Source organism: Corapipo altera, unplaced genomic scaffold, assembly GCF_003945725.1.
Source record: "Corapipo altera isolate COAL_440 unplaced genomic scaffold, ASM394572v1 308, whole genome shotgun sequence".
NCBI lineage: Eukaryota > Metazoa > Chordata > Aves > Passeriformes > Pipridae > Corapipo > Corapipo altera.
The window spans coordinates 36772-55077 of record NW_020884925.1 but is presented as its reverse complement, the minus strand read 5'-3'; the positions used below and the strand labels follow the sequence as shown (position 1 = coordinate 55077).

General features: G+C 56.5%; 1 protein-coding gene across 1 annotated transcript in view; it reads left to right on the top strand.

Moving 5' to 3' along the window:
- The window catches only part of SHF (Src homology 2 domain containing F), a 29609-nt gene extending 11569 nt beyond the window's left edge, over positions 1-18040 (top strand). The window contains exons 2-8 of the mRNA XM_027657550.1: positions 16-302; positions 7345-7474; positions 8543-8752; positions 10284-10421; positions 13281-13452; positions 13733-13852; positions 16850-18040. Coding sequence (XP_027513351.1) covers positions 16-302; positions 7345-7474; positions 8543-8752; positions 10284-10421; positions 13281-13452; positions 13733-13852; positions 16850-17036 — 1244 coding nt within the window. The 3' untranslated portion in view covers positions 17037-18040. The remainder of the gene's footprint in view (positions 1-15; positions 303-7344; positions 7475-8542; positions 8753-10283; positions 10422-13280; positions 13453-13732; positions 13853-16849) is intronic.
- The last annotated feature ends 266 nt before the right edge of the window (positions 18041-18306 follow it).

The window sequence follows — 18306 nt, the reverse complement described above, 5'->3', positions numbered from 1 at the left end:
TACTGTGGGTGCCAGGGGTCTGGCAGGACCACCGAGGGCATCTCCATCTGGCCGCCGCCCAGCCCGACATCGTGGCGGCCTACCGGCTGCAGAAGGAGCGCGACTTCGAGGACCCCTACAGCGGCCCGCCACCCGCCGCCGCCGCCCCCGACGGGCCCCGCTACGTCTCGCCCAAGCACCGGCTCATCAAGGTGGAGGCGGTGGAGAAGGTGCCTGCCAGCCCCCCGCCGCCGCCGCTGGTGCCCGCCGCCCCCAGCTCACCCCCGGCCGGCCCCGAGCCGCCCGACGAGCCGCCGCAGGAGGTGAGTGACCGGGCATGGGCGCCGCGCCGCCCTCCCCGCGGTGTGCTGGCACGGGGGATGCCCCGGGTGACCCCGCCGTGAGGAGCCGAGCAGGACCTCCGGGGCAGATGGAGCACCCCGGTCATGGAGATGCCCTCGGTGGTCCTGCCAGACCCCTGGCACCCACAGTAAGGAGCTGGGTTAGGATCCTCGAGTACCAGAGGCGAGGGGGGGGTCAGGCCAGGCTCCGCGGGGCTCCCGTGCCGCGTCCCCCCGTGGCCCGGCAGCACAGACATGCCGGGCACACGTCAGCGGGGACGGGGACGGCCCCGGGTCCTCCTGCGGCTCCCGCGGGAGGCAGGTGGGAGCCCCAGCAGGAAGCGCGCTCGCCGAGGGGCGAGAGCGCGGAGTTGTCGGCCACCTTCGCCCTCCCCTCGTGCCGTTTCTTTGCAGCCAAGTGCTTGGTGCTCTACGGAGGTGAAGACTTTCCAGCCTGGAAAGGCCCCGAGCGGCACAGGACCGTCTGCGGTGGCCTCCGATGCGGGGGCCGATGACCCTGGGCCTCCCAGCGCTCCGTGCCCGGCGGCGCGGGTCTCCCTGTGCCCCCGTGCCCGGGGTGCCCGTGCCAGCGGCGGCGGCCGAGCCCTCTGAGCTGCCGAGCTGCTTTGTCAGGGAGCCTCAGCGCCTCTTTGTCTGCCGCCTCTCCGCCGGCTGCTCCGGGGCGAGAGCAGAGCCTGGCGCTCCCGGCACTGGCAAGGAGGCGAGAAACATCCCCGGTGAGAGGCAGGAGACTGGGAGAAGACCCCCGTGGGGAGGCGGGCTGTTAGTGGCACAAGGACCTGGTGGAGGATAAACCCAGCCGGGGCTGCGGCCGTTGGTGCCGAACCTCTCTCCCTTGGCGGAGAGGCTGATGCGGGGACTGCGCAAATAAAGGCAGGAGGGGTAATTAGTGCCCGCTAGCGCTGCCGCCTGCAAGACGGGGCTTGTCAGGCGAACTCGACGGGATTGCAGATCTGGCTGGCGGAGGGAATGGTGGATACAGTCAGTGATCCCATTCGTGGTCCTGGTGAAATGAGCACCGAGCAAAATCTGCTCGGGAGTGTTTTAAGCAGATAGAAAAACTTGTTGCTGGTGGATCTCTGGAAGTTGCTCGTGCTGACTGATTGCTTTTTTGAGGTTTCCAGAGGGGCCCAGCAGAGCCTCCCTTTTGAGCTATGTAAACTGGTTGCAGTGGGCAGCAAAGGAGGGGGAGGCTCTGGCAGCAGGGACCTGAGGTGCCACTGTGGTGCTGTGGTTTGCTGACTTGGAATGGTTTTTCCTTTGGAACAGGCATTGTGGGATCAGAGGAAGCAGGAGCGGGTGGTTGTCATAGGAAGGACTCAGGCTGTGATATGCAAAGGGGTGAGCAGGAAGCAGGGACTGCTGACAGGTACAGCCAGGCTATTTGGGCATCTGAAGGCTGGGCAGAATCTGGGAAGTTTAGAGAAAACTCAGAAGCAGGGATACATTTTGGGGAACCCTGCTAACAGCGCTGGGCTGAAGAAGATCCTTGATCTTGTCCAAGATGGTGATTAGATTACTGCTGGTCTCCTTCGTGCCTCTCTGGGGAGGAGGTTTCCTGGTATGCAATGGACCCAGGCAGAACTCCAGAGGCTGGGTGAAGCTGGAGTGCTGATAGTGCACGCAGCTCTCCATTAAAATAGTTCCCCTGGAGGAGCCAGGGAGCATCCACCACGTGGAGCATCTCTGTTGGGCTGATATGCCCTCTGCAGCTCCCATCTGCTGGCCTTGGTACTGGGCTGAGTGGTGGGAGGGTTCCCCAGCTGCTTCAATGTCATGGTGGCTCTTTGTGGAGGTGGTGCAGGAGGATGGAGGTGCCTGCTGGAGGGTTACTGCTGCTTGTGACCCTTGCTTTTGGTGATTTCAAGGTGTTCTGGAGCAGAGAAGGGATGCTGGGGCTGGGCTGGAGCCTCTGCTGAGATGATGGTTGTGCAGGGGGATCAGTGCTCCCACGCCTAAGGAAGAGACGGTGGGCACTGTTCCCCCTGCTGCAGGGACTGGGACTCCAGACCCACAGATGTGAGCCTTGGGTTGTGGTGAGGCTGGAGATGAAGAAGTATAATTCTGGGTACAGGCGAGGCTGCTGGAGCAGAGAGGGTTTTTGTTAATGATTGATGGTGAAAATCGCTCTAATAAAATGTGCAGTCCTTCTGAGTGGGGATGATGAGGATGGACAGAAGTGGAAGGAGCAGCCACCATTTCCTGGTTTAGTGGTTTGGCTGAGGCCGTGTGGTTTGCAATATGGGCACTGAGTTGAGGCTGGGGGCTGACCATGTTCCCTGGGAGCCCTGTGCCTGCTGTAGCTGGCATGACCCTTCAGGAGAATGGAAGACAGGGCAGGAACATCTTGGCAGTGGCATCCTTCCTGCCTGGGCTGCACGATGCTTCACTGCTGTAGCATGAGCGGGCACATCTTTCCACCTTGTGTGGGATCTGCAGCATCTTGTGGGGACACGTTAGAGTGAACTCTGCAATGGCTCCTACTGCTCTCCAAACCCTGCTGGGCATGGTGGGGACCAGCACAGATCCTTCTCCGTCTGCTTGGTCTGCCAGGCCCTTCCCCACAGAGTGGACAGCAGACTGTGGTTTACCTGAGCCAGGTGGATGCCCTGAAGTGTCTTCTCTGCCTGTTTGGATTAGGCACAAGGAGGACTGGGATGCTGTGGGGAAAGATGCGAGGAGGGACCTTCTTGCATGTGGACACCTGAACCTTGGGGACAGTGTGCTTGAGGATGGTGTTGAGGATCTGCCTGGGGACATCTTTGTCCTGTGCCCGCCAGGACCAGTTGCTGCCGTTCTTGCTGTGAGCGCAGGGTCAGTGCCGCAGGGTGTGGGAACGGCCAGCCAGGAAGCTCCTGGGCGTGTGTCTTTCCTGTGAGAGCCTCCTTGAACTGAGTCATCTTACGCGATGCCGTGCTGTCCACCCCCTGCTCCCTCCTCCCGTGCCACGAGTGCAGCCGTGGGCTCCCTGCCTGGCCCAGCCGTGCCCCGTGGGCTGCGGACCAGACCCTTCTTGGAGATAGTGCTCTGTTTACTTTTGGGTTTGGCTTCGGCGCCTACTGAAAGCCAAGCTGCCAGATGTGTAAAACTGGGGGAATTTTGCACCTGACAGAATGAACTGAATTTGGTTAAACCCAGCAATCTCCTGAGGGGACCCCAAACGCGCTTTATGTCCAGGGCAAGAAACTTGTTTTTAAAGTGAAGGATCTCCCAAGATATTCTCTGGGAACCTCTTTATAGAGTGAAGCATCTTGTGGGGGTAGGTAGAATGTTTTTAGGCAAGATGGGGTGAAGAGCCTCAGCTCTGCCCTGGGATCTCAGTGTCTGAACTGTGAATGCTCTTGGAGAGCTGTGGTCTGCTGCCAGTGGGCAGCGTATTTACTGCAGCCATTTGCCAGAGCCCAGTGATGATCTGGTTCTTCACCTTAATTTTCCTTTGATTTTTTTTTTTTTCTTACGGTTGGCATAAATAATAGAGTGAGACTAGCCTCAGAGCTGCAGCAGGGATCTGGATGTGCCTTGCCATGGCAGATAGCGCTCTGGGCAGATAGCACTCTATGGCAGATAACACATGGTTTGAAAAACACTCCTGTGCTCAAGCAAGATGTGTGTCCAGATGCCAGCAGTGCCCAGCTGCTCTCTGAAGGACTAGTCTGCACAAAGAGCTGCCCTAGGGTGGTGGCTTTGCAGTTGGGCTTTTGCTTTGCACCCAAATTATTTCCAATCTTGCAGAGCTTGTGCTGTGTATGAGCAGGCAATGCCTCCGTACCCAGGCGCTAGGATCAGCAGGTGGTCAGCAGCATCCTCTGTGACATGGGGCACGAGCAAAGCATGGAAATGCCTGGCCTTTGACCGAAGTGGAGGAGCCTGAGGCACCCCGGGAGCTGCCCTGCCAGCAGCTGTGGCCTTCTCCTGTGATGAGGAGCAGCTGTGTGTCCTATGGCTGCTGCTGAGAGCCGTGCATGCTTAGGAAATGTCAGAGATGCAGTTTCCTGGGCAACCCTAATTCGGCTCCACCTGCAAGGGCATTAGGATGCACCCAGCAATGGTGTGATCCCTGCTGTTTGCCCTGTTCCTGGCACTGGCTGGAGCCTCCAGCCCCTCAGCCTTGGGACTCATGGTACCAGTTCTCATGTGCTTGCTTGTGCATACCGAGGTTGTGATGCTCTTGGAGACAGGAATTGCCTCCCCACCTTTTCTGTGGCTTTTTGCTGTAATATCTGACCATTTAAAAAACAAATGGGTTTATGTTCTCAGCATGCTACAGTTGGGAGACCTCACTCCTATGAAGTGGCATCCTTGAGGCAGTGAGCCATTTGCTCTGGGTCCAACCTAAGCCCAGCAAACCACATCCTCTGCTCGCAGAGCCTGTCTGGTCTCTGAGTGCCTCTGCACCCCTCTGTGAGCAAAATATCCAGTTTTAGGGGTCTTGACAGAGGCGTGTCAGGATTCTCTACCATCTTCTGCTTTCTAGACTTGGAGGCATCTGAGTGGGGGCCGCTCTGTGAGCTAGTTGAAGCTCATGTGTTCCTCTTCTGAGAAGCCAGACCCAAATGCTGAAGGAATATGCTTGGAAATAAGGTTGGGCTTGATGATCTTGGAGGACTTTTCCAACCTTAATGATTCTCTTACAGAGCAACTACTGCAAGCAGGGGAGCCTCTCAGGCTTGTCTTACTTGAAGCTACTCTGTATGTATGGGGCAGAGAGAGGGTCCAGGACTGGCACCAGCAGCCAGCCAGGTCTAGCAAAATGCATCTAGGAACATGGGGTTCATGGCAGGTTTGAATGTGGGCAGGTTGGGCTTGGGGCTGGAGAAATGGACAGCTAACCCCTTTTTGAGCCCAGAAGGGTCAACAAATCACATTTCACAGCCCCCAGCATGCTCGAAGCCATAAGAGCTCTCTGCAAAGGGTGAGTGTTGGGCATGGTCCTACCTATTTGCCTGCCTTGCCTGTTGAGCCATTTTAGGGGATTTGTGTATGTAAGGAGGCTGGGGCTCGCTACATGAGCTCACTTGACACGAGCATCTGTGTGAAGGTACTGTCACCGGCACTGGACTGTGCTCCACAGATGTGGTGCAGCAAGAACCTCTTTGCAGCTTTTGAGGTGTGGGAGCAGCCCATGGGATCTCCCAGGTGTTTGGAGCAGCACTGCTGATCTGCCCTTGGGATCTCACGGGCAGCAGGTGGGAAGCAGGTGCTGGTGACCAAGCAGCTGCAAAAGTCACCAGCAGCTTGCGTGTTCCTGGGGGGGCTTTGCCCCGGTGGTGGCAAGCAAAGGGCTGCAGCCCCCTGGGCTTGGTGTTGCCCCTTGGTGTCCCTGGTGCTTGGCAGGGCCTGAGTGATCCCACGTCATCCCTCAGATGATGAAGGTGAGAGCAGATTGTAAAGCCAGGGGCCTGGTGCCTCGCTGGCACCAGGCTGTGGCTCAGATAGAGCTGGTGCCCCTAGCAGCTGTCTGTCCTGCTGCTGCCTTGCCAAGGAGTGAGAGCATCTGCTGCCCCCCCTTTCTGCTTGCCTGGGGTGGCTGTGAGCCCTGTGGCTGGCGGGATGTGCTCTGGGGATGATCTGCTTGCTCGTGCCCCGGTATGGAGGGACCAGACTTGGAGGGCTGACTCAGGTCCCCACTGCATTGGCTGCCCAGGGAGCCGGGATGTTTAGGGAGGAGGTGGTGAGCCGGGCACGGAGAACCATGTTCCTCCTGTAACTCATAGGGATGTGAAGGCTCGGGGCTGCACGGAGGTGTTTACAGCTCCAGTTCCTGTTCCCTTTTCCTGCTGGGTTTTGCTGCTACAGGCTATTGTTGGGCGTTTTGCACAGGAAGGAGGGAGAAGTGTTTTGTTTTAAGCCGATTATTGGAACTGCAGAGGAATGTGTGAGCAGCCTTGATCTCCAAGGCTGTCCAGGAGCAGGGGCAGCGTGGCAGTGAGGATGGAGCCTGGCACCAGGTGGTAATCCCACCAGCCACCAGGCCAGTTTGGGACATTTGGTTGTTACTGTGGGACATCTGCATAGCCTGTGTTGTGGTAACAACACCCCCCCCCCGCAAGCTGGGGGTTTGTGTCTGGGTGGATGAGGTGCTTGGGTGCACTTGGATGCTGTTGGAAGTATTGCCTGGCCCCATCTTGGGAGCTGGCTTTAGGGCTGGAGGTGGGATGTACAGCTCCAGGCTTCTTGTGGACTGCAGCATCATGTGATGGGGTGCCCTGGAGGACAAGCTGCTGAGATACCGAAGCAGGCATGTGGCTCCAGTACTGGAAGGGAATGAGCTGTGGGATGTGCTGCATATCCTACTGCAGGATTGTGTCCTTTTCACTAGAAAGTGCAGACCTTGGGAGTTTTGTGCCATCCCTGTGATAAGGCACTTGAGAGGCTCCTGGTCCTGCTTTCCAGAGGAAAGCCCTGTCTTGTGTTATTTGGGGCGCATCTGGGGATGCTGCAGGGGCCTGGGAAGGAGCGGAGAGGAAGCTATAAGCTGTTCTTAGCCCTTCTGTCAGAAAACCTCTTCAAACATGCCCACAGGAGCCCTGGAAAACAACCAGTGAGTTCCCCATCATGCCAGTGCCAGCTGACACCCCTGTTCTGGGATCTGTGCCCCTGCTCCACCTTGGGAGATGAAATGTGGCTGTGTACAGCTAGAGATCTGTGTGCTGTGGGGGTATGGCCCCACTGGCAGCCCTGTGCCACACGGGACCCAGCCGGGTGTCTGCGTGGGCGCTGTGAGTGCTGAGCCCCATCTTGTGGGAGGGGGCCAGGCCGCCTTCTGCTCTGCTTGGCTCCATCCCAGCTTTCGGGACAAAGGCTGGAGCATTTCCATGGCCGAGTGCCGGTGCCTGGAAAGCTGTCAGCTGCCAGCACCTGCTCTTGGGGGCTGCCATGATGCAGGTTTGGGCTCCCAGCAGCCGCTCTGGCTGCTGCTAGCAGAGCTCATGGTGAGCTCCCTACACCCCCCAAAAAAGGCAGGGACTGCCCTAACCCTTCTCCTACCCTTCCCCTCTTCCAGCTGGCTGTCCTGGAGGACTACGCAGATCCCTTCGATGCGGCGCAGGTGGCAGGTAGCCAGACAGGGCTGGAGAAGGTGACTGAGAATGATGGATATATGGAGCCATATGAAGCCCAGAAGATGATGGCTGGTAAGGTGGAAGGCTCCATGCAAAGGCCACTCTTTGCACCCCTCTTTGGTCGTGCAAACTCCCTCAGTTTAGTCATCGCTGTACTCTGTTCCTTGCAGCCTGTGACACCACCAGGTCCCCCAGATAAGGCAAACCTGGGCAATCACTGTGATGGGGAACCGCTACTTTGTAGGCAGATTTTCCCAGCTTTATCCGTGTGCATTGGCTTTGGCAGAGCCAGAGCACTCAAGGGCTGCCTGGGCCATACAGGCACATCTCTCCCTGCGATGCTGCCCCCTGAGACCCCACTTGCCAGGCTGAGCCAGGAGAGACCTGACATTCCACGCATCTGGCTTAAAACTTAAAACTGGATATGGGAGCTATTTAATTCTGTTAGGACTGGGCCAGAACATGCTGTGTCTGCCGCAGCAGCAGGGTCCCCAGTGGGCCTGTATAGGGCTGGGAAGGCAGTGAGGTGGGAGCATGTGCTCCTGAAGGCAGCGCTCAGGATCACCATGCTGGCTTGTGCACTCCAGGCTCTGCTCAGGCACAGGCTCTGGCTCTGCTTTGCAGTTCTGTGGTTTTCCTGGAGCAAGTGGTTTCTGGAAAGCTCATGTGGCTTTTTGGAGTAGACCATTGTATTTCTTGGAAAAATCAGCAAGCAGTGGAGAGGCTGCTTGTGCCTGTGAAAGAGACTTTGTTTTGCATGAGGGAAGGGCGTTTTATTAAACCAGCCACACTGGGTGTCCAGGGGAGAAACCCGACCTAGCTGCTTGCAGGAAATCATGCTCTGGGATGCTCTGTCCCCATGGATCCCACTTTGCAGGGCTGCCCAGGAGTGAGAATGATGATGTACTATGGAGATCTTAGTGCTGTGAACTGCTCAGGCCCTGGCTGCCCAGCAGCTCCCCTCCTTTTGGCAGGTGCTTGCTGAAGGTTTGAGGGGGGGGGTCTCGTCTATCGCTGACACTCCCTATCCCATTTCACCTCTGGGTGACATTGAGCCCTGTCATTTAGCCGGGCTTCAGGGACTGTGGCCAGGCTGCGTTGAGCAGAAAGCTCATGGTCTTTTCCCTCTTCTACTGCCAGAGATCCGCCAGAAGGGCTTACGGGAGGCTCCTGCCCGGCCGCTGCACCTCTACGACACTCCCTACGAGCCTGTGCTGGACATGGACAGTGAGCGCCCGGCCTGCCCCAGGCCCAGGGAATCCCGGCTGCCCGAGGACGACGAGCGGCCACCAGAGGAGTATGACCAGCCCTGGGAGTGGAAGAAGGAGCGGATCTCCAAAGCCTTCGCAGGTGAGTGATGGGAGCAGCCATAAAGCACCCAGCACTTTTTGTGAAGCTGGATTCTTGGGGTTCCTTCATCTTCTGGGGATCAGTGGTATTGGCGTCTGCATTTCTGTGGCCCAGAGAGTGCTTGTGCACTTGCAGAAGCTGTTTCTCTGAGCAGGGAGCCAGGCTGGGCAGAGTGATGGATAGGACTGCCTTAGCTCCCTTTACCTCTTCCCTGCCCTGACTGATCACAGCCTCTGGTGCAAGTTAACACCCCCAACCTTGGATTGCAGGGGAGAGGCTCAGCCCTGGGCTCAAGCAGATCCCTCCTTCCTGGGAGCAGGAGGATCCCCAAGGAGCCTTCGGCCAGGCTTTGTCCAGCCTCCCTGACCTATTTATCCGTGCTGCGGGATCGATTGTGTTTGTGTTTGGTAATGAGGAAATCCATGCTGTGCATTAGCACTGGCTCCTCCACTGGTGCTGGTTAATTGCCATGCTCTTATCTAGGATGCATTTTAATTGCAGCATTGTGTGTCTGCTGCAGCTGGCGTGCAGGGTGCTCGGACTGGCAGCGCTGGCAGAGGGAGATGTGGAGATTTGAGCTCGAGGAGTGGTTTACCTTTTGGGTTTGAGCACTGCAAGCTGGAGATGTGTGTTCTGGGTTCGATGGCACAGTGTCTACTTGTTCCTGGGGTCACTGTGCCAAGGATTCGGCCTGTTGGGCTCCATCACGGAACATGGTGCCCTGCTGGGCTGGGTTTGTGCTGAGATGTCTATGCTCTAGATCTGGCCAGATAAGCCACCTTGCTCGATGTCCCTGGGTGGAAGTGGTGTGTTGTCAGGTCTGGCTCACATGTGGATGCACATGAGCACTGCCCAGGGCACTTCAGGCCTTGCTCCAAGTCCCGAGGGAATCAGGTTGCCATGCCCTAGGCCATGTTGGGACCTGCTGCCTGTTTTTTTGTGAAGCCAGAGCAGGTCCTGCTGTATCTTGGAGGATGTTCTTCCCCTCCTGTGATGCCAAAATCTCTCTGCTGACCCATTCCCCCTTTGGGGGGGCCCCTGGGACCCCTGCTGATGGACATTTGGTACCAGAACAAGACTGTAACCCATTGGTGCCTGGCAGGGAAATGTGGATCCTGTGTGGCTGGGAAGCCCCCAGGGCAAGATGAATGCATGGGCAGGACAGATGACAATGGGATGTTTGGCCAAGGTCCCTCCGAGGGGCATGTATGTGTAACGGGGTGATCACAGCCTCCCCCACGCCCCAGAGAGGATTGGCTGGAAAAGCTGATGGAGGAGCAGGGTCTCTCCATCAGGAATGTGCCCTGCTTCAGGCCTGTCCCGACTTGGTGCTGTGAACGGGATGAAATGGCCAAGCTGACATGAGGCTCCTGGGAATTTAGTCCTCAAGTCTTTCCCCGAACAACTGCTCTCTTTCTCCATGGGCCCTCTGGTGTTGCTGATGGTTTTTTCTAAGGCCTTTCTTTCTCTCTTTCTCTTTCTCTTTTCTCTCTCTTTCCCCCACCCCCCCCCCCCCCCCCCCCCCACCCCCTTGAAATCAAGGTCATTAAAGACCTGCCATGGCCCCCGCCGGTGGGACAGCTGGACAGCGGTGAAAGCCCCCCGGACGGCGAGGCCGGTGCCCCCGTCCCTCCGCAGCACGGCCAGCACAGCTATGAAGACGCCAATGGTGGGTCTTGCGTCACAGGGGGGTGTCAGGGGGGGCTGCGCCGGCACTCGCTGTGACCCTGCCTCGCTGCCACGCCTCAGGGCTTGCCCAGGGCACTGCCAGACACCCACCCTCCTCCTCTGCCCTCCCCCAGCCCCTCCTGGCCCCTTCAGTTGTCCTGTGCTGGACACCAGACATTTGTCCTCACCTCTCCTGCACCTTCTCCAGCTTTACTGTGCCTCTTTGCTTGCAGCAGGAGATTATTTGGTGGCAGAGTTAGTACCGTCTCTTTTGTTCTCCCCTCTTTGCCTCCAAATTCCCAGTGTTTGATGGCTGCCTTTATGGTTGTCTCGACAGCTGCTCTGAGCATTTAGCTGATGTTTTCTTGCAACTCATAATGCCCAGGTCCCTTACAGGTGTGCTAGCAGCTAATTCAGGTCCCAGTGCACTGGAGTTGGGGCTGTTTTTTTCCCTCTTCATCATTTAGCGCTGCTCTGTTTCCTCTGCTGTTTTATTACCTTGCTGCTCAGTGGCAGGAGGTCCCTCTGGATTCTCCGCTCTCGCTTTTGCTATCCTGAGCAGCCAAATCTCCCAGGTACACTTTGTCATCTCAGGTTTGCCTTGTTGTGAAGGCTTTTTTGTGTGTGCCGAGCACAGAGCCCCTGGGCAAATCCCCCTTGGACACTGCCGGCAGTCTCGCTTATGAAAGCCAAATATTGCTGCTTCTCTTTTAACCCTTTATTAATATTTTAAGGACCTCGCTCTTATGCTGTGGTAGATTAGGATTTTGCCAAGAGCATTAGGTGGGGGCAGTGTGCTGAAAGGCACGACGGGGTTGTTACCAGGGGGAGCTGGGACATGAGGTGTGCCGTTCCTCTGCAGCAACAGCGTGCCGTGCCTGCCCATGCGTCACTAACGCTGTCCTGGTGGGCACTGCGACGTGCCAGGTGCGGATGGCTGATTTCCTTATCTGCAGTTACCCAGATCTCTGCAGAGCTTTGTAGAATAAAACCAGTGTGGCCTTTGCTGCCTCCCAGGTGGGTTTGAGCATGAGGCTGCAGGTGACAGCTGATTTTGCTGCTGATAGTAGGGACACTCCAGAGCGAAGTGGCCGCTCTGTCAGGGCTGTGTTGGGTATTTCCCTAATCTGTAGGGATGCTGCAGGCTGAGATCAGTCCCGAACAAGAAAGGTCTTGGCAGGTGGGAACTTCCTGACTCTCTTCCTGCAATGAATGCAGGTGTCAAGAAAAATTAATCTCTTTGCTATGCAGACTCTTCTCTTCCCCTGTCATTTATTATCCACACAGTCGCTCTGATGTGCATCTTGCTCCTGATGAACACATCAGTTTGTCGTTTTTCCTGAGTTTAGCAACACAGAGTCTCTTTTTTTTTCCCCTGACTTGCCTTGCTTTGTTGTGTTAAGTTTATCTTGCCAGAGTTTTGTCTCATTTTCTACTTCCCCTGTCTGGGGGTGACTTGAACGTCTTGAAGGATGTCTTCTTCCTCCTAAGGGCTTGTTTTTAATATCCTGTTTAATCATGCACATGCTTCTGCCTCCCTCTGACAGGTGCAATGCATTTCTTCTGAGCCTGTAACGCAATGACTTTGTGCCGCCAGCAAACACTTGGGCTGTTTGATTGTCTGACTTTTTAACGATTGCCCCAATTTTTTAAGGTGATGAGTTGAAATTGAAGCCAGGGTGTGATGTACGAGGGTGAATGTGGCCTGTGAAAAGCCAGAGCACTGCAGAGGCAGTGCTTGTCAAGGCTTAATGCTGGGCACCACCTCCTCCCTGAGCTGCTGCTCAGGGGGGTTTAAGCCGTGCTAAGCTGCAGAGGATTTTGGCTGGGTTTGCTTTTGGCTGCCTTCCCCTCCTCACAGAGCTGGGGAGTGGAGTCCTGCTCGCCTGCGTGGGGCCCAGACAAAGTGTCCCTCAAACAGCCACCCTGCTAGAGAGGAAAACATTCCTCTTGGGGTATTTTTTGCCTCTCCCTCCAGCAGCCAGGAAGCGTGGCGAGGGGGGAAGTTGTCCGGTCTGGGACATCCCAGTTGTCCTGGGAGCTGCAGCTCCTGGTCTCGGCCACCTGCAGGGTGACTGTGCTGCTACAGCATCAGCCCCCCGCAGCCCCACACCGAGGCAGCTCTGCCTGATCGATAAGTAATTTGTGCGAGGGGGCTGGTGGTGCCGGGGAGCAATAATGAACTCTCGTGAGGAGGGAGAAACAATATTGTTAATGCTGAAATCATCCTGTGTGGAAATAACAGGCAGCGGGAGGCTGGTCCCCAGGGCATGGCTCGGTCAGTCCCTTGTGCTTGCTGGCACTGGTGCACAGGGGCCGTGGCTGGGCTGGTGCCAGGCAGATGGCTGCATCAGGGAGGTACCTGCAGTCAAAATATCCCCTTCCCACCTCAAGGAATTGTTTTCTCACCCCAACTTTACTTGTGCCAGCAGAAACGTGTCCATCGTTTCCAAACCGACTGCTCCCTTTAGCTCCATGTATCCCCTCTTCTTTTTTTTTCATTTTTTTCCCCCCAAGATTGGGGAGCCTCTCCTTGCTGCATCTCACTTAATTCTGTGCCGCAGCTGCTGAATCTGTGGTTGCATTAGCAAAACCTCCTGAGCCTTTGAAACCTCCCTGGAAATATTTTCCATGGGCTCAGACCCTGGCCCCAGGCTTGGTGTGGTGGGCACCCAGCCTGGTCACTGCAGTGAGCAGCAGCCCAAGAGCTGCCCTTCCCTTGCTTAGAACAAGTGGATGGGGCAGCGTGAGGGAATCCAGTGTGATGTAAAGTGTCTCTGGCTCTTCCCCCAGGGGGAAAGCTGGGACCCAGCCTGTCTGCCTGTTCCTGCCCCAGCCGTGACACGGGTCTGTCTTGCAGGTCCCTCGGAGGGGCTGGGCTACGGCCGCACCTCGCCCTGCCGGGAGGAGAAGGCCAGGGCTGCCCTCAGACACGGCCCCAGCAGCCTCAAGAGCACGAAGACGCTGATGGCTGAGCCCGGCCCCTTTGTCGGGGAGAGGATTGACCCTGCCCTACCCCTGGAGAGCCAGTGGTGAGTCCTGCCTGCCCCAAGTGGCTACCCGACCCCTCCACCTGCCTCATGGATCCTTGTGGATCCATGAGGAGCCCTTGGGGAGACCTGTTTCTTCCTTTCATCCCTGGCCCCACATTTCTACCTGTTTGTCCCTGCCCCTTGCCCCCCAACCCCGGTGGTGCCCCCCCCCCCTCCCGCTCTGTCTGCGGGGTGCTGGCATTGCTGCTTTCCCAGGGCAGAGCCCTTCCTGGGGTGTGTGCTCTGTGCCTGGCACAGCTGATCCCTCTCCCCGCTCCAGCTGGTACCACGGGGCCATCAGCCGGACGGACGCGGAGACGCTGCTGAGGCTGTGCAAGGAGGCCAGTTACCTGGTGCGCAACAGCGAGACCAGCAAGAACGACTTCTCCCTCTCCTTGAAGTGAGTGAGCAGGGGCTGGGGGGGTCATGGACCCACAGCAGGGGTGACCCGGTGCTGTGGGTGGGTGCCCCGAGTAAACTTGTGCCCATGCCGACTGAGTAACTCTCGACCACAAGTGGTCAGAAATGGGTGGAACATGAAGTCCACACTTTTCTGTGGTGTGGCACAGGCTTCTGTTTTGGTGTCTGGCAAAAGCATCTCTTGGGAAGGCTTGGAGATCTGGAGGCCCGCGGCTCTTCCTTGGCAGTGCTAGTAATCCTTCAGATGGATCAAACGATCTGCCTCACTGCTCACTTGAATATGTCTGGTTACCACTTCTAGCTCTGCCTTCTTGTTCCCCCTTTTTTTGTAGCTTAGTTTCATGGGAAAAGAAAGTTTGTGTGATCCCACTGTAGATGGAAATGTGGGTACCCATCCTTGCCACCCCAGCCCACAGATTCATTGAAGCCATTGCTCAGCCTCATTGTAGAGAAGGGGGTTTTCCCTGCTCTGGTTTGCCAGCAGGGACACCTCATCCCCACAGCATGGCTTGGCTTCTGCTTGGAGTTTTTTGGGGGTTCTTCACATCCTCACCAAGTTTTCCAGATTCCCTGAATGCTAAAATTGCACGAAGCATTGCTGCAGCTCCTCATCCAGCTCTTTCCTGGCTCCTGGGGCAGCACAAACCCATGAAATCAAAGCTGTTACTGTCTGAAGATGATGATGGATTAGCAAATACCTTCTTGCCCTTCTACTGGACAGCCATATTAGCTCTGTTCTGCCAGATGGGAAACAAGTATTTATGGAGCACTTCAGCCATCTCTGCCCAACAAGAGGCCTCAAATCCCTGTGCTTTTCTCAATATACTTTGAGTTTCCCCAGTGGTCTCTCTTACCTGCATTGTTCCCCAGGGCTTTCGACCTCCCTGTTTATTTCCCAGTGGCACAACTGTGAATTAGATTGCTCTGTCTCTCTCCGTGTTTTTTTGTTTCACTCTTTTTGCTGCCTTTCACACTGAAACAGGGCAGAAGTTCCACTGAAAGTATTCTTTCTTCCTTCGGCACTCGGAGCTTTCAGATTAGCCAACAACTCTTTCCAGAAAAGCTCCCTCCTTTCCCTTTTTTTATGTCAGAATTTTTACTGATGTTTTAATTTTGAGCCATTTTGGAGCAACATCTTCTTCTGGTTGCTGAGCTGTATTTGAGGCTGCGAGAGGTGTCACCATCACCTTGTGAGTGGCATTAGCCAGCACATGTGTTGGAGAGCCTGGGAGGTGATATTCCATCACCAAAGGTGGCTTTCCATCAGCTCTCCACAGGCCAGTCAGCCATTTCTTGGTGTTTTTTTGCTTACTTCTTGCCACCCATCCTTAGCCTTGTGGCAAAATGCTCCTCTCAGGTGGCTAGGGCATGGCTGTGCAGCAGTGTGCCACCTCCCCAGGGGACACTGCAGCCCATTCAGGAGCTACTTGGGCATTGCCTGTCCTTGCCCACAGCCTCGGGAGCAGAATTTTTACTCCACTGCCTTTCTCTGTAGAGTCTGTTCAAGGAAAATCCCCCGGGATGCTTTTTTATATAGCTGTAAGCTGGCTGTCTGCAGCTCTATTTTTTTTTCTACTTTTCTTTTTTTTTCCTTGAGTAAGGAGGCACAGCTGAGGAGATGGTCTGAAAAGAGCTCCTGATGCTGACCTGAAGCTCTTTTGTGCTGATTTAAAGAAAAATATGCACAAGAGAGAGCAGCAGGAGCAGGTCAGGCAGCCAGAAGGACTTAACCCTGCTGTGACAGTCTTGGCTGGTTCAGGCTAGGCTGCCCCACGCTGCCTGTCATGGACAGGGTTATGTCATTGCATCAGATGCTTGGAGGATGATTCCCTCCTGGCTTGTGCCTCCATGGGAATGGCTGAGGCCACACTGCAAAGGTGGGATCCTTCCTCATGTCTCCAAGGTGCTCGGCAGGAGCAGCACTTCCCCTTGCCCTATCTGCTGGGGTTTGCAGAGTGTTCCCTCACGCTTCTCTCCAGGGGTGTGCTTTCCACATCCCTGAGCTCGTGACAAAGACCTGTGGAGCGGTTTGGGCAAAACACAACCGACATCACCTCTCCGTGGTCCCGTATGGCAGTGCTCCAGCTGGGGACACAGGATGTGGCCAAGCTATCACTTTTCCTTGGCCCCTGATGGGGGGCTGTGGCTGTTCCCTCTGCCATCCCTTGGGACAGCTGGCTCCTTGCTTCTGTCTCTAAATGGATTGCAAACCCATCCTGCTAATGCAGCCAGGCTGTCCATTACGGCCCGTCTCCAGCCGGGGGGATGGGGCCGGGCTGTGCAGTGCTGGAAGCAGCTCAGCATCGCTGATGAGGCCCTGTCTGCTTTTAAGTCATCAATATTTTGCTGTAATGTGCATTCCAGACGCTGCAGACAGGCTGTGGCTCTCCTCGGAGACGCAAATTAATAGCAACAGGGCCATTAGCCCATCACTTGGAATCAGCGTTTGTGGCAGGATCTGCCTGCACAGCCTGGTGTGGCTTGGTGCCCGTGCTGTGCCGGGAAATGGCCTCGCTACGCTGAGCGGGTTTTATGGAGCCTGCAGCAGAGGTGTGGGGAGGGGGAGCAAGGAGAAAATCCTTCAGCTGCTGGCCGAAGGAGAAAATCCAGGTTTGCCACGGTGAGGCTGGAGATCTGTGAGCTGAAGGGGTCCTGTGTGAGCCAGAGCAGTTGCAAAAGGGACTTTTCCACATGTAAAGGGTGAAAGCTGCTACCTCTGTGTCAACCTGCAGTGAGAGCCGCTGTTGGTCCTGCCCAGGTGATGCCCTCAGTTACCTGCCCACACACACCTACCCCAGCCTTGGCACCGTCCTTGCCCCCACATGGATCCCACACACCCCGCTGCATGGGGACAGGAGCCAGCAGTGTCCCCCTCAGCTGCAGGGGCCGGCTGCCTGTCTCAGGTAAGGGAGTCAGGAGCTGAGGGGAGGCTTGGGCCAGCTGTACCCCCTAACCCTACCTTGATCTGCCCTTGCAGGAGCAGCCAGGGTTTCATGCACATGAAACTGTCCCGGACCCAGGAGAACAAGTACGTGCTGGGTCAGCACAGCCCGCCCTTCGACAGCGTGCCGGAGATCATCCATCACTACGCCAGCCGCAAGCTGCCCATCAAGGGGGCCGAGCACATGTCCTTGCTTTACCCGGTGGCAATCCGTACCCTATAGTACTCACCCCCCACGAGCCAGGCTCGAGGCCGGGTGTACCCAAAACCAGCCCATGCGCAGGGCCGAGCGCTGCCATGCCGAGGATGGGCTCCGGACCGTCAGCCCACGAGCAGCTCGCTGGGCACGGCCGGCGCCGTTGGGGGATTGCTGCAGCCGGACCCCTCGTCCTGCTCTCTAGGAGGGCTCCCGTGCACTGGTTTGCCCACTGGCATGGCACCGGAGGGACCCCCTGTGCGAGGAGCTGAGTGGGGCTCCCCGGCTGCCCGCTGCCGTTGCCTGCCTCCAGGCAGAGCTCAGGACACACGGACTGGAGCTGGGGCCTGGGAGATGCCAGGGAGGGGGGCAGTGTGTGCGAATACGGGGATAAATCATCCATTAGCAGGCCTGAGGTGCCTCTGTGAGGGTGCCTGGCACTACCCATGAGAGACAAAAGGGCTGTGCCTGTGGGCGAGGAGGCTGGCGGAGGCGAGCGGGGCCTGTCCGGGGCTAGCGAGGTGCAGGGGGCCGGGCAGGCTGGCCCTCACCTGCACAGGTGCTCGGTACTCAATGCCATCCTTTGCCAAATGTAAATAGAGACCGGCCTGGGCTGCACATGCAGCACCACTGCCTAATAAAGCGGTGCATGGTCACCTCCTGCTCCATGGGGACTGTGCCCGCACCCCACCGCGAGTGGGACATCTGTGTGGCAAAATGGCAGGGAGGGGCATTTTGTTACACAAAAGCTCTAAGTGAAGTGATTTTTCCTGTGCTTTTGCATGCACTGAGACCCTCTGTGCCTAAGCAATCAGCTGACTCCTCCGAGACACAGGGGACAAGGGAGGTCACGTCCTTGCGATGTCTTTGAGACCCTTCATGGGCAGTGATGAGCCAATTTTGGATATGCCTGTTACTCCCTATAGAAGGGGGTGCTCTTCAGGATCTTTTGGCTCCTTGTTTTCCTTCACCTGTTGTAAGTCTGAGGCAAAATCCCTGCATTTCACAGATTTCCTGATCTCTTCCTCTGAGTATTTACTGACTCCAGTCCTGTTCTTTGTCTTCCTGACACCTTGTCTTTGGGCCAGCTTGCTCCTTTTTTTTTTGGCTGAAGCTCTATCTGGTGTTCTTTACTGTTTCATGCATATCTTGCCTTTTAAACTTGTTCCTGGTGTTGCTCCTGTACCCACAAATATACATTTCCTCCATCCTTGCTTCAGCCTAAGCTTTATCCCACTGCTACTCCCCAGCAACACATTCCTTTTCCTCTCTGCTCCCTGGATGGGGATGGTAGCAG